The following is a 13,413-nucleotide window of genomic DNA, read 5'->3' on the forward strand; positions in this document are numbered from 1 at the left end:
TGTTGACTTTCTGGAGGGCCAAAGAACAATAACATCTTTTTCTTTTCTTTTTTTTTTTTTGAGATGGAGTCTCGCTCTGTTACCCAGGCTGGAGTGCAGTGGCGCAATCTCAGCTCACTGCAAGCTCTGCCTCCCAGGTTCACATCATTCTCCTGCCTCAGCCTCCCGAGTAGCTGGGACTACAGGCGCTCGCCACCACGCCTGGCTAATTTTTTGTATTTTTAGTGGAGATGGGGTTTCACTGTGTTAGCCAGGATGTCTTGATCTCCTGACCTCATGATCCGCCCACCTCGGCCTCCCAAAGTGCTGGGATTACGGGCATGAGCCACCACGCTCGGCCACAGTAACATCTTATTATGAGAGTGTTTTGAGAAAGTTAGCCAAAGCTTTAGCAAAAAAACACCCAGGAAAGCCTCGCCAGAGTCTTTCTCCACGATGACAATGCTCCTGGCTTATTCTTCTCATCAAATAAGGGCAATTCTTCAAGAGTTTTGTTGGGAAATCATGAGGCATCCACCTTACAGTCCCAATTTCGCTCCTTCTGACTTTGTTTCCTCGTTTTAAAAAATCTTTAAAGGCACTCATTTTTTCTTCAGTTAATAATGTTAAACAGGCTGCATTGACATGTTTACATTCCTAGTGCCCTCAGTTCTTCAGGGATGGACTAAATGGCTGGTGTCACAGCTTACAAAAGTATCTTGACCTTGATGGAGCTTACATTCAGAAATAAAAATGTTGCTTTGTTGTTGTTGTTGTCGTTGTTGGTGGTTTTAAGAGACAGGATCTTGCTCTGTTGCCCAGGCTGGAATGCAGTGGTGTGATCACAGCTCATTGCAACCTCGAACTCCTGGGCTCAAGTGATCCTCCTGCCTCTGCCTCCCAAGTAGCTGGGACTACAGGCATGCACTACTATACCTGGCTAATTTCTTGAACTCCTGGTCTCAAGCAGTCCTCCCACTTCAGCCTCCCAAAGTACTGGGATTACAAACATAAGCCACTGTGCCCAGCCAAGAAATAAAGTTTTTATTTTTTATGTTTTACTTCAGTATTTCCACAAATCTTTTGAAGTCCCTTCATATAATGACTGGTAATTTCATTCACTGAAGAGACAGTTCTGAGGCTCATATGAAGAGCTTTTTATTATCTGAGACAGACCTGAGAAATTAAGAACCTGCCTAAAACATCATTTCCAGGCAGGGAAACAAACAGCTCGCAGCTGGGGTTTTGAATGGAGAGGCAAAGTGGGAATGGCTAAGAATTAACATATTTTCTAGTTGCACCCACAGTCCCCTCATTCAAGTACAGTGAGAGTCGTGTGACTGTCAGCACTGGGCCTCTTGTCCATCTTCCTGCAGGACTGTCAGCAACTGGAGGGCACAGACGGTTTGACCATTGAGTGCCTAGTTTCAACAAACGTCCACCAACCAAATAAAGGGAATGTACAAGATAAAACGACTCTCCCAGTGTCACTCAAGAAGGGCCATATTTTCTGTTGAGTAAAGCAAGCCCTCATTTTTTCCTGCAATCCCCTTTTATACACTCACTGTTACTCAGAACACTTCAACTAAAAACACAGCAGCATGAAGATGAAAGCTTAAAACAAAACAAAACAAAACAAAACAAAACAAAACATAAAGGCAGGCTAGCTCAAGGACCAGCAAACTTGCTGTTCTGGAAAGAGCCAAACAGTGAGTGTTTTCAGCCCTGTTTGGCCCTTTCAGTGGGCCTGTGGCCTCTATCACAACTACTCAATTATCCTGTCGCAGCCTGAAAGTAGCCAAGACAACATGTTAAAAAACAGCTGTGACTGTATTCCAAGAAAATTTCACTTAGAAAATCGGGCAGAGTGCCGGACTGGGTCCGTGGCTGCAGCTTGCCAATCCTGGATTAGACTATATGCTCTATGAGACCAGAGACTGTGTCCACGGAAATCTCTGTTGCATCCCAGGAACTAGCCCAACCCCTGGAGAAGGGAGAACACTTCGTCCCAGTCCAGTGAACGAGTGGGTACGATTCTGCTACAGTTAGTTGTGCTGGCTTGTTTTGGAGAGAAAATCCATGAAGCTCAATATCCCAAAATTCTAAGGATATTACCATTCCAAATACAATCTTAAGAAACACAGGACTGCAAGCTGGCCGTGGGCACAACTGAGCAAGAACTGTGGCTCCCTCCTATCCTGTCTGTGCACAACCCTTTCTACACCAGGATGACACTGTCCAGAGCTGCTGGCTACGGAGAGATGGGTGGGCCATGGACCCCACCTCCTCTGCAGCCTCATGGGCACTGTCCCTGACCAGCACTCCTGGGCATTCTGGAAGCAGGCTGTTCTCATAGGAACGAGTGCACAGCTACCAGGTGAGAGGGCACCAGGAAGGGCATGCACAGAGGCTGCGGCCAAGGCAACCCCTCGGAGTGCCCACTGGCTCCTGCATTCTGGCACCACTTGAACAGGAGACCTGGAAAGTCATCACCATGACCGTGATCAGAACTGCTGTTGTAAGAATTACATCTCCACTTCCCCGGAGCCCTGTCTGGGGTTAAGGTGAAATTTCAAATGCTGCCCAAGTATGGGCTCTAGATGATGGACCACAAAGAATATGCCTATTTTCTTATCCTAAAAATAAAAAGCCAGTGTCTGCCAGCACTAGAAAATTGCAAATAAAAAGTTTAATTTCAGAAACTGAGTTCACCATTTATAAATACACTAAAACATAGTCAATGCAAATTTAGATTAAGCGTAGGTACAGTATTTCAACAAAACAACAACTTTTCTAAAAGGTCGTAGGCAAATGAGTGATCTGTCTCACCCAGAATATTTAATTGGTTTAAAATGAGAAAATGAATCTTTTTTTCTCTGAAGACATAATTGTTAAAAGAATCTGACAACTGATACTTCATTCTGATGTCCTTGGGATTCTAAAATATCCCAGTGATGGCTGCATCTTCCCTATCATAAAAAAAAAAAAAAAATCTAAACACCTAAGGCTATTCTTACAACTGTAATATAACAAGCTTCTTCCCTGTTAATAAGCCATCGCTTCTAAAAAAACTTTACACAAATGTGATCAAACAAGGGGCTCAGTGCACACATTTCGAAAGACAGCTTCAGAGTGTGGAGATGCTAAAGCGGAGGCGTGGGGGTTTCAGCAGGGACCACCTGCCGTCAGCGTGTCATCGAACGCACTGGCGAAGTGATGAGCACAGTTACAAACGGATCACATTTCAGAGGAGCTGATGATAAACAGTTGGGGTATCTCTGAGTTAACTGACCATGTAAAGCCTGAATGCAGAAACCTGAAATGGGAAAGTTCTCAAAATAAGCTCCATGAAACATCTAAGTTTCGTTTCCAAATGCCACGTCTCTGTCGTAGTAAACAGTTACCTTCCAGAATATTATCTGTACTCCGCGGGACACTTTAGAACCTGCAGTTAAAAACTGCTCAGTCAGGATGGCTTGCCCTCCACCTCCTATTTACATATTTCATTTGATAGCCACAAAAGCTATTCTGTTGCAATTAAAGCAATACTTAACTAAAATACAGTACCTGATTCGTGGTTTGTACATAATTGAGTAAAAAGCCTACAGAATAAAATTGTTTACATCTTCTTTGTCATTCTAGTAAAACAAATTACTAGCCCAAAATTTTAAAAAACTTTACAGTTATGAATTAAAATCTAGTCACCGTATTTCATAGTTGACAGGACAAGCTATTTCTAGTGGACGTCTTAATAGAACACCCCGCAAAACCTGGCCTGAAGGAAAAGGGGTAAGGCACGTGGAGACACTGGTGAGCTGGAGGGCGGCCCTGAGAGTGCCTGGTCTGATGTCGTGCACGGCCCTGGGCGGAGCAGGTCACAGACCTGGTACGGGCTGCTAACGCTGGGGCAGCCACGCCTCTGGCCTGGTGGTGCCGTTGTGAGTTTCAATACTGAAAGTATATTAAGGGAAGATTCACTTTCAAAAAGATAAGTTTTTCAAAATGTTCCATCATGAGCCTGGATTGGCCAAGGCTGCCGTTTTCAGTGGGCGTGTTGAACAGCTTTTCTGAAGGGACGATGCTTGGGGGGCAGCCCAAAAATCTGACGGCCAGCGCGGACAGCCCCGGCCAGGACGCCTTCTTCAGGTTCCAGTAGGTGAGCGGGTCACAGCCATGTTCAAGCACTTCCTCCTCCAGATACGCGAGCACCATGTCTTCAGGCAGCTTTTCTCTTGGGTCTTTCTTCTTCACCTTGGCCACAAGCGACCACAGGCTCTCCTCTGCGGCAGAGTCTTTCGACGGGGAGCCAGCATCACACCTGTGGGAGGCAGCTGCGTCCTCTGAGGTAGAATTCATGAGTTCGAGTTCCCTGATTAAATCCTGCTTGTACTGCTCCGTCTCCTCCTCCGTAAACAGGGAGGCCTTGTAGCGAGGGTCCAGCAGCGTGGCGAAGACGTACCGCGGGTCGTGGAGGGTGGCAGACAGGCGGCTCACCATGGCCTCTTTCAGAGAGCGCAGCATGGTGTCGATGCCCATCGTCTCCTCGAAGAGCATCTCCACCTTCCTGTTGAGGATGTGCACCATGGGGATGACCTGGCTGAGGGTGGACATCTGCGTGCTCATCTCCCGGCTCGCGGCCTCGAAGGGCTTCAGCGCACAGCACACAGACTGCATGACCTCCCACTGGTCACAGCTGATCAGCTCTCGGAAGTTACACTCGATGGACATCTCGTTAATGGCCCTTTTCTGCTCGATGAGCCGTTCGAGCATGTGGAAGGACGTGCTCCACTTGGACGGGACGTCCTGGATGAGGTGGTGCTGGGGCAGCGCATACTCCCTCTGCAGCTCGGCCAGTTTCTCCTTCGCCTTGGGCGACCGGTGCACCCGCTCGCAGATCTTCCGGGCGAGGCTCAGCAGGTTCTGCACCATCCGCTGGCTCTTAATGGCCTCGCTGACGATCAGGTTCACCGTGTGGCTGAAGCACTGCACGCTCGAGTGCTCCCCCTCGCTCAGCGTCTTCCCGATGCTGGGGTTGTCGGTGACGGTGATGCCCACCTGAAGGCCAGTGGAGGTCACCCACGCTTCCCACCAGCACTCCAGCTGCTTCTGAATGCTGTTGCCACTGTAGTCACAGTCCACCTGCGACACGTCCAAGAGCGCCGAGCAGTGGTGGTCATCGCAGCGTGGCCGGGCCGATGACTCGAAGGAAACCCAGTGGGCCGTGAGGGTCAGGTACTCACGGGTCTGGTTACTCATCCATATTCCAGACGTGAAGTGGATCACACCACTCTCAGCTTCCTTCAGGTGGGACATAATTATCTGCTTCACATTATCATACATACCTGGGATAGCTGTCCTGGAGAAGTAGGAAGGGGCAGGGAGGGAGTACTGAGGTTTCAAGTATTCAAGCAGCCTGTTAAAGCCAACATTGTCTACAAAAGAATATGGCTGGAGGTCAAGTGCAATCATTTCAGCTATGAGACTTGTGATTTTTTTGGCAACTGGGTGAGAATCATAAAACTTCTCATTGGTGTCATCGAAGGAGGAAGCGCCTGATAATTCTGTGCCCCGCGGCACCCGGATGTCCGGAGAGGAAGGCCGCGCCGTCTCTGAGACCTCGGTTTTCAGCACGTTGCTATGGAACCGCTGTAAATGTCTCAGAAGACAGCTGGTGCCCAAGTTAGTCGGCTTCTTCCCCCGGCTGATGGTCCGGCCACAGTGCAAGCACACGACTTTTGTGGAGTCTGCGGAGCAAATAGAAAAATGATTCCACAGTTTTGAGGTCTTTTTACTATTAACAGGAAACATAACTTGATTGTTTTTTGTGACCACTGTTGGCAAGTCAGTCAGTTTGGAAGAGGAACTTTCTGCAGAGGCCAAAGTGGCATACGGAGAGTTTGCCAGACTGGCACCCAGAAAGCCCTTCTGGCTCCCGACAACTTCTGGGTGGCGCCGGTAGAGATGTCTCATCAGGCAACTGGTGCCCACGTCACCCTTCTTCCCCCGGCTGATGGCGCAGCCGCAGTACCGACACTCGGCCTTGAGGCTGTCCGTGGGGGCCAGGGAGAAGTGATGCCAGACCTCCGACTTCAGTCTCTTCATGACCTTTTTATTCTGCTGGAAGACGGCGCCAGATTCAAACAATCTAGGACTCAGCCCGTCAGCCTGCTGCTTCTCGGGAGAGGACGCCGAGGCCTCCCCCACGTCGTCGGAAGACGAGAAGGCCGCCGCGTCTTCCATCAGCCCATCTCCAGGGTTCAAGTGAGACTGCAGGTCCTCAGTCAGCCTGTCAGGGGAGGAGGAGGCCGAAGGGGACTCTCTGACCAGCTTTACCGGAGACGAGGACACAGAGCTGAGCTCCCCCTCTGGCGGCAGCAAGGAAGGCAGCAGGGTGGGAGGGGTGGAGTACAGAGGCGGGATGCCCGTGCCCCCGTTCTCCTGCAGCACGATGGCGCGGTGTGCTCTCCACATGTGCCTGATGAGGCAGCTTGTGCCCAGGTCCTTCCCGTTCTTCCCCCGGCTGAACTCGTTCATGCAGTGAATGCAGACGGCTTTGGAGTTGTCCAGTGGTGACAGGTAGAAGTGCTTCCAGACAGCGGACCTTCTCCTAGACCCGGAGGTGCTCTTTGGAAGTGGAAGGCTCTTCTCCGCTAAGTTCTCTGCAGTTTCATCGTAATGGAGAGCAGGGAGGTGGGGAGACGCCCCTACCAGGGCTTCTTCTCTGCCGCACTTCTCTGAAACGGACATGTCAGAGGAGATTTCTTCAGAAGAAACTACAGACACAGACTCCTCTGTTATTCGATCGGGGGACGGGATCTTAGATGTCACTTTCTGGACAAGTTTGATGGGTGAGAGGATGGTGCTGAGGTCGCCCGTGTCCGCAGGCTGCGGTGGAAGCAGGAGGGAGGGAGAGGGGAACGAGGACACGGCAGACACGCTGCCGTTTTCCTGAATGAGCACGGTCGGGTGTGCGCGCCTCACGTGCCTCATGAGACAACTGGTACTCAAGTCTTTCTCGTTTTTGCCTCTGCTGAACTCTTTCACGCAGTACATGCATATTGCTTTAGTGCTGTCTCGGGGAGAGATAAAAAAATGCTTCCAGGCTGGAGACTTCTTCCTGGAGCTCATGTTCCGGCTGGAAAGGAGGCTCTGGGTCACGGCCTCCATGGCCACGTCGTAGAGGGTGCTGCTGTACTGGGAGAACAGCGCGCCATAGTCGTCCTCACTCTCTGCAGACAAGTACTTCCCTGGGGGCTTGCAGCTGCAGCCCGTCCCGCCGAGGCCCGCTCGCTCCCCACCGCTGTCCCTCTGCTTCATGTCCTCCTGCTCACTTCTAAAGTCCATTCTTTCCAAACTATCAGGAGGAATTCCATCATCATCTTCCTCTTCTATTTTAAACTTTATTTTATCAGAAACGAAATCACCGTCCTCTTTGGGACAAGTTTTCAAGTTATTCTCCATGACTGACCATAACTACTCTGGCTGTGTCTTAGGTTCGTAAAAAACTGATCCAAATGCTCATTTGTGCCCCCGAATGTAGATTATCTTCACTTTTTCATCATAATTCCATCTTTCAGGATGTTCCTATAAATATGGCTAATCATAAATAGTACTGAAAAAAACAATCTGTGACTCATGGTCTTTGAGCATAGATCACTGCTTTCCAGGAGTCCTGCTACTAAATCCTCATGGTGTAGACGACGATGTGTGCAGCAGAGACGGGCTTCTGGTCCGCAGGACAGGATCTGCCTGGTCATCTTGAGAGCATACACGTGACCCTTGTGCATTACCTGTAAGAGACGAAATCAAATTAAGCACAGAACTAAATCACACATTTTAATCTCTATCACCATGGCTACATCAGCCTAAATATGTATAGAAAAAAACTGTACAATGGAAAACTGGAATAGAAAAACTTGTTCCTTGACTTCCTGCAATCCATTTACGCAGTGAAAATACTCCCAAATTGTAAAATAAGCAAAAAATAGAGACATGAAAAATATGCAAGTGGCCTATTAATAAAGGATTGGGGAACATGAACTAAAACCTAGAATGGTATAGAGAGGTTGCTTCATCTAGAATTTATACCCTCATCCTTCAAACAGTTCACGAGAGGTACTCACAGCTGCTACAATCAGCAAAGCTGAATTCCTTGAAAGCAATTCATCCTACCTTGCTAGAAGACCTGATACATGAAATACGAATTAGAAAAACTCCAGCTAACGTATGAAATCATCAACCCGGACGAAAAGCTGAATATAAAATGGACCATGGTGGTTCCTGCATCTAAGAATGGAAAGATGTCCTGTGGGTATAAACCGCTTCCAGCCTGTCCTTCTGTCACCCATTCAATGCCCCGTCCCCAAGTGACGCTGCGTCGTGCTGGAAAACGCGGCTGAGAGGAGACAGTCACGGGACCTGACAGCCAAGAACCACAAGATTCCAGCTATGGTAAATGCTGGAAGTGAAGGAACATGGTGTTACAAAGACAGGAGAGAACAGGGGCAGGAGCTGTAAGGGTGTAACTGAGCTGAAGCTCAGAGGACGATGGAGTCACCTGGGGTAGGAGAACCCAGTTTAATAAGGAACTAAAACCAAGTAGCAACAAAAACATGTTTTCAGTAATATGGCAGCATAAATATCCTGTAATAAAGCCAGACTCTAGAAAACCTCCAACAAACTTTTTTTGAAGAGACGGAGTCTCACTGTCACCCAGGTTGGAGCACAGCCTCGACTTCCTGGGCATGAGCCCTCCTCCCAACTCAGCCTCCCAAAGTGTTGGAGTTACAGGCGTGAGCCAATGCGCCCACCACAAACTTACTTTATAAGGTATTACTGGGCATGCCAGAAAGTGGGAGAATTCTTCGAGTGGCAAATGGGCAGGAGAGGTGCGCCATCCCCAGCCTGGCCAGCATGGGTCACCCCCACAGGGAGAAGCTGAACCTGACATTCCTCTACCATGCAGGAACCAAGAACTGAAGTCACCACATCATGTATTTTCTAAACCAGGGCATTTCTGAGAGTGAAAGGAAGCTATTAATAATACTGCTGGGGGCCGGGCGCGGTGGCTCATGCCTGTAATCCCAGCACTTTGGGAGGCCGAGGTGGGTGGATCATGAGGTCAGGAGATTGAGACCGTCCTGGCTAACACGGTGAAACCCCGTCTCTACTAAAAATGCAAAAAGTTAGCCGAGTGTGGCGGCGGGCGCCTGTAGTCCCAGCTGCTCAGGAGGCTGAGGCAGGAGAATGGCGTGAACCTGGGAGGCGGAGCTTGCAGTGAACCGAGATCGCACCACTGCACTCCAGCCTGGGCGACTGAGCGAGACTCCGTCTCAAAAAAAAAATAATAATAATAATACTGCTGGGGAAACAGGCTTAAGCCAAACCTATCTGTGGCAAAGCAAGATGTATGGTCGCCCTAAAAAGTGTTCCAAGGTTAATAAAAACTGCTAGCTTCCACCAGAAATAAATGCAGGTTCTTTCTGAAAAGCGTTCCCAATAATAAGTTCTGCAAAGTATAGCCAGATAGAAAAGAAAAATAAAAGATTAACACAGGCCAGGCATGGTGGCTCATGCCTGTAACCCTAGTACTTGGGAGGCTGAGGTGGGAAGATCGCTTGAAATCACGAGTTTGAGATCCGCCTGGGCAAAAACACAAGACCCTCTTCTCTACAAAAAAAAAAAAAAAGGCCGGGCGCGGTGGCTCAAGCCTGTAATCCCAGCACTTTGGGAGGCCGAGACGGGCGGATCACGAGGTCAGGAGTTCGAGACCATCCTGGTTAACACGGTGAAACCCCATCTCTACTAAAAAATACAAAAAAAAAAAACTAGCCGGGCGAGGTGGCGGGCGCCTGTAGTCCCAGCTACTCGGGAGGCTGAGGCAGGAGAATGGCGGCGTGAACCCGGGAGGCGGAGCTTGCAGTGAGCTGAGATCCGGCCACTGCACTCCAGCCTGGGCGACAGAGCAAGACTCTGTCTCAAAAAAAAAAAAAAAAGCCGAGTATGGTGAGCCTGTAGTCCCAAGCTACTCAGGAACTCAGGAGCCTGAGGTCGGAGGATCACTTGAGGGCAGGAGTTTGAAGACTAGCCTGAGTAATAGTGAAACTCTGTCTTTACAAACAAAACAAAATTAGCCAGGTGCAGTGGTGTGTGCCTGTATCTCAGCTACTTCGAAAACTGAGGAGGCGTGATGATTTCAACCCCAAAATTTGACGCTATGGTGAGCTATGATTGTGCCACTGCACTCCAGCCTGGCCAACAGTGAGATCCTGTCTCAAAAAAAACAGCAACTGTCTTTTTTTTTGAGACAGAGTCTCGCTGTGTCCCCCAGGCTGGAGTGCAGTGGCGCGATCTTGGCTCACTGCAAGCTCCACCTCCCAGGTTCACGCCATTCTCCTGCCTCAGCCTCCCGAGTAGCTGGGACTACAGGCGCCCACCACCACGCCTGGCTAATTTTTTGTATTTTTAGTAGAGACGGGGTTTCACCGTGTTAGCCAGGATGGTCTCGATCTCCTGACCTCATAATCTGCCCACCTCGGCCTCCCAAAGTGCTGGGATTACAGGCGTGAGCCACTGCGCCCAGCCAACAGCAACTGTATTTCTATAGATTAATTAGAAAATGACAAAAAAAATATTTGTTTGAGATGGATCACTCTGTCGCCCAGGCTGCAGTGTGCAGCAGCACAATCTCAGCTCACCGCGACCTCCGCTTCCTGGGTTCGAGTGATTCTCCTGCCTCAGCCTCCCACGTATGTGTGTGCCATGACACCCGACTAATTCCTTTTGTATTTTTAGTAGAGACGGGGTTTCCCCATGTTGGCCAGGCTAGTCTTGAACTCCTGACCTCAAGTGATCCACCCACTTCAGCCTCCCAAAGTGTTGGGTTTACAGGCGTGAGCCACCGTGCCTGGCCAGAAAATGAAACATTTTAAAATTCCACATATAATGTCCAAAAGCATGAAAGCATGAAATAAGAGATGAATTTTTTAAAATATGTACAAGACCTGTATACTGAAAGCTGCAAAACACTGCCGAGAGAAATTAAAGGCTTAAATAGATGGAAAAATATACCAAGTTCATGGATTAGAAAACTCAATGTTGATATCAGTATCTTCCCAAATTGACCTATAAATTCAGTATGCTCCCAGTCAAAATTCCCAAATGCTTTTTGCAGTAGCTGATAAACAGAAGTCTAAAATTGACACGGAAATACGAAGAGTCGGGAATAAATAAAATTATTTTGGAAAGAAAGAACAAAGCTGGACTCACAGTCACTTCCACTTCTAGCCATGATGAATAAAACAAGGAAACCAGGTTTACCTCAGACAACTCATAAGCCAGGCGCCGTGCACGAAGCGACGTTTTCAGACACTGGAGAAGAGAACGCACAGGACGGCGATCACAGAACTGCGAAAGCTGAAGAGGGAGCCGCCGGGCCTCGCTCGCGGCGGGGCCTCCTGCCTTCCAGGCTGCGGGGCGGGGAGTGGAGCTCGGCAGAGCCCGGGTCTGGAGCACGGCCCGAGCGCGGGGAGGAGGGAGCCCCTGTCTTTGGCTCAATACTGATCTGCATCGGCATTCGAGGAAACCGCCTCAGAGAACCAACGGGAAAAAGAACCACCAGGGCTCCCTGGAGGCTGGGAACAGCCGGCGTTTCCACCACCGGGAGTGGACGACAGCAGGCTCAGAAGGGTCCGGACTGAACAGGGGTTCACAACAACGGCCACTCTTTTTTAGGAGCCACCCGAACACGGCTTAAACGCCAGCCTCAAGAGGAGGAAATGGTCTATGACCAACTTCACTGCAACCTAAAACAAGTCTCAACAGCATTTAAAGGGATATAACAAAACCCTGCATCCAGGAAAGTAAAATCCAAGATGGCTGACAAACAAAACCAACTAGACATGCAATGAAGCGGGAAACACAACCTCTGACCAGAAGAAAAACCAACCAATAGAAACAGGCCCAGACACTGCGCCGCAGAAAAACCAACCAATAGAAACAGGCCCAGACACTGACCAGGAGAAAAACCAACCAATAGAAACAGGCCCAGACACTGACCAGGAGAAAAACCAACCAATAGAAACAAGCCCAGACACTGACCAGGAGAAAAACCAACCAATAGAAACAGGCCCAGACGGCCGGGCGCGGTGGCTCAAGCCTGTAATCCCAGCACTTTGGGAGGCCTAGGCGGGTGGATCACGAGGTCAGGATATCGAGACTATCCTGGCTAACATGGTGAAACCCCGTCTCTACTAAAAATACAAAAAACTAGCCGGACGTGGTGGAGGGGGCCTGTAGTCTCAGCTACTTGGGAGGCTGAGGCGGGAGAATGGCGTGAACCCGGGAGGCGGAGCTTGCAGTGAGCCGAGATCACGCCACTGCACTCCAGCTTGGGAGACACAGCGAGACTCCGTCTCAAAAAAAAAAAAAAAAAGAAACAGGCCCAGACATAAGACATTAAAACAGCTATTGTAAGAGCGGATATAGTGGTATGTGCCTGGGCAATATGGCAAAACACTGTCTCTGCAAAAAAAAAAAATACAAAAATTAGGCTGGGTTTGCTGGCTCACGCCTGTAATCCCAGCACTTTGGGAGGCTGAGGCAGACGGATCAACTGAGTTCAGGAGTTTGAGACCAGCCTGGCCAATATGGCGAAACTGGTCTCTACTAAAAATACAAAAATTAGCTGGGCGTGATGGTGGGTGCCTGTAATCCCAGGTACTTGGGAGGCTGAGGCAGGAGAATCACTTGAACTCAGGAGGTGGAGGCTGCAGTGAGCCAAGATCGCTCCACTGCGCTCCCCTTTTTTTTTTTTTTTTTTTGAGATGGAGTCTCCCTCTGTGGCCAGGCTGGAGTGCAGTGGCACAATCTCCGCTCACTGCAACCTCCACCTCCCGAGTTCAAGTGATTCTCCTGCCTCAGCCTTCCAAGTAGCTGGGATTACAGGCACCCACCACCACGCTCAGCTAATTTTTTTGTATTATGAGTAGAGATGGGGTTTTACAATGTTGGCCACGATGGTCTCGATCTCTTGACCTCGTGATCTGTCCGCCTCCCAAAGTGCTGGGATTACAGGTGTGAGCCACCATGCCCAGCCCACTCCGGGCTCATTTTTGTATTTTTTTTTTTTTGAGACGGAGTCTCACTCTGTCGCCCAGGCTGGAGTGTGGTGGCGCGATCTCGGCTCACTGCAAGCTCCGCCTCCCGGGTTCACACCATTCTCCTGCCTCAGCCTCCCGAGTAGCTGGGACTACAGGCACCCGCCACCACGCCCGGCTGGTTTTTTGTATTTTTAGTAGAGACGGGGTTTCACCGTGTTAGCCAAGATGGTCTCGATCTCCTGACCTCGTGATCCGCCTGTCTCGGCCTCCCAAAGTGCTGGGATTACAGGTGTCAGCCACCGCACCCGGCCCATTTTTGTATTTTTAGTAGAGA

General features: G+C 49.5%; 1 protein-coding gene across 1 annotated transcript; it reads right to left on the reverse strand.

Annotated features, from left to right (window-relative positions):
* Nucleotides 1-1,002: 1,002 nt before the first annotated feature.
* Nucleotides 1,003-7,765, reverse strand: ZBED4 (zinc finger BED-type containing 4). Its single transcript, XM_025400464.1, has 2 exons — nt 2,766-7,765; nt 1,003-1,059 (listed from the first exon to the last, which is right to left on the reverse strand). Exon 1 carries the CDS (start codon nt 7,438-7,440, stop codon nt 3,925-3,927), a length of 3,516 nt encoding a protein of 1,171 aa, XP_025256249.1. The 5' UTR covers nt 7,441-7,765; the 3' UTR covers nt 1,003-1,059; nt 2,766-3,924.
* Nucleotides 7,766-13,413: the final 5,648 nt, after the last annotated feature.

Source organism: Theropithecus gelada, chromosome 10, assembly GCF_003255815.1.
Source record: "Theropithecus gelada isolate Dixy chromosome 10, Tgel_1.0, whole genome shotgun sequence".
Lineage (NCBI taxonomy): Eukaryota > Metazoa > Chordata > Mammalia > Primates > Cercopithecidae > Theropithecus > Theropithecus gelada.

Coding starts and splice junctions, on each gene's coding strand:
- ZBED4 (XM_025400464.1), bottom strand. CDS start 7,440: ATGGAGAATAACTTGAAAACTTGTCCCAAAGAGGACGGTGATTTCGTT.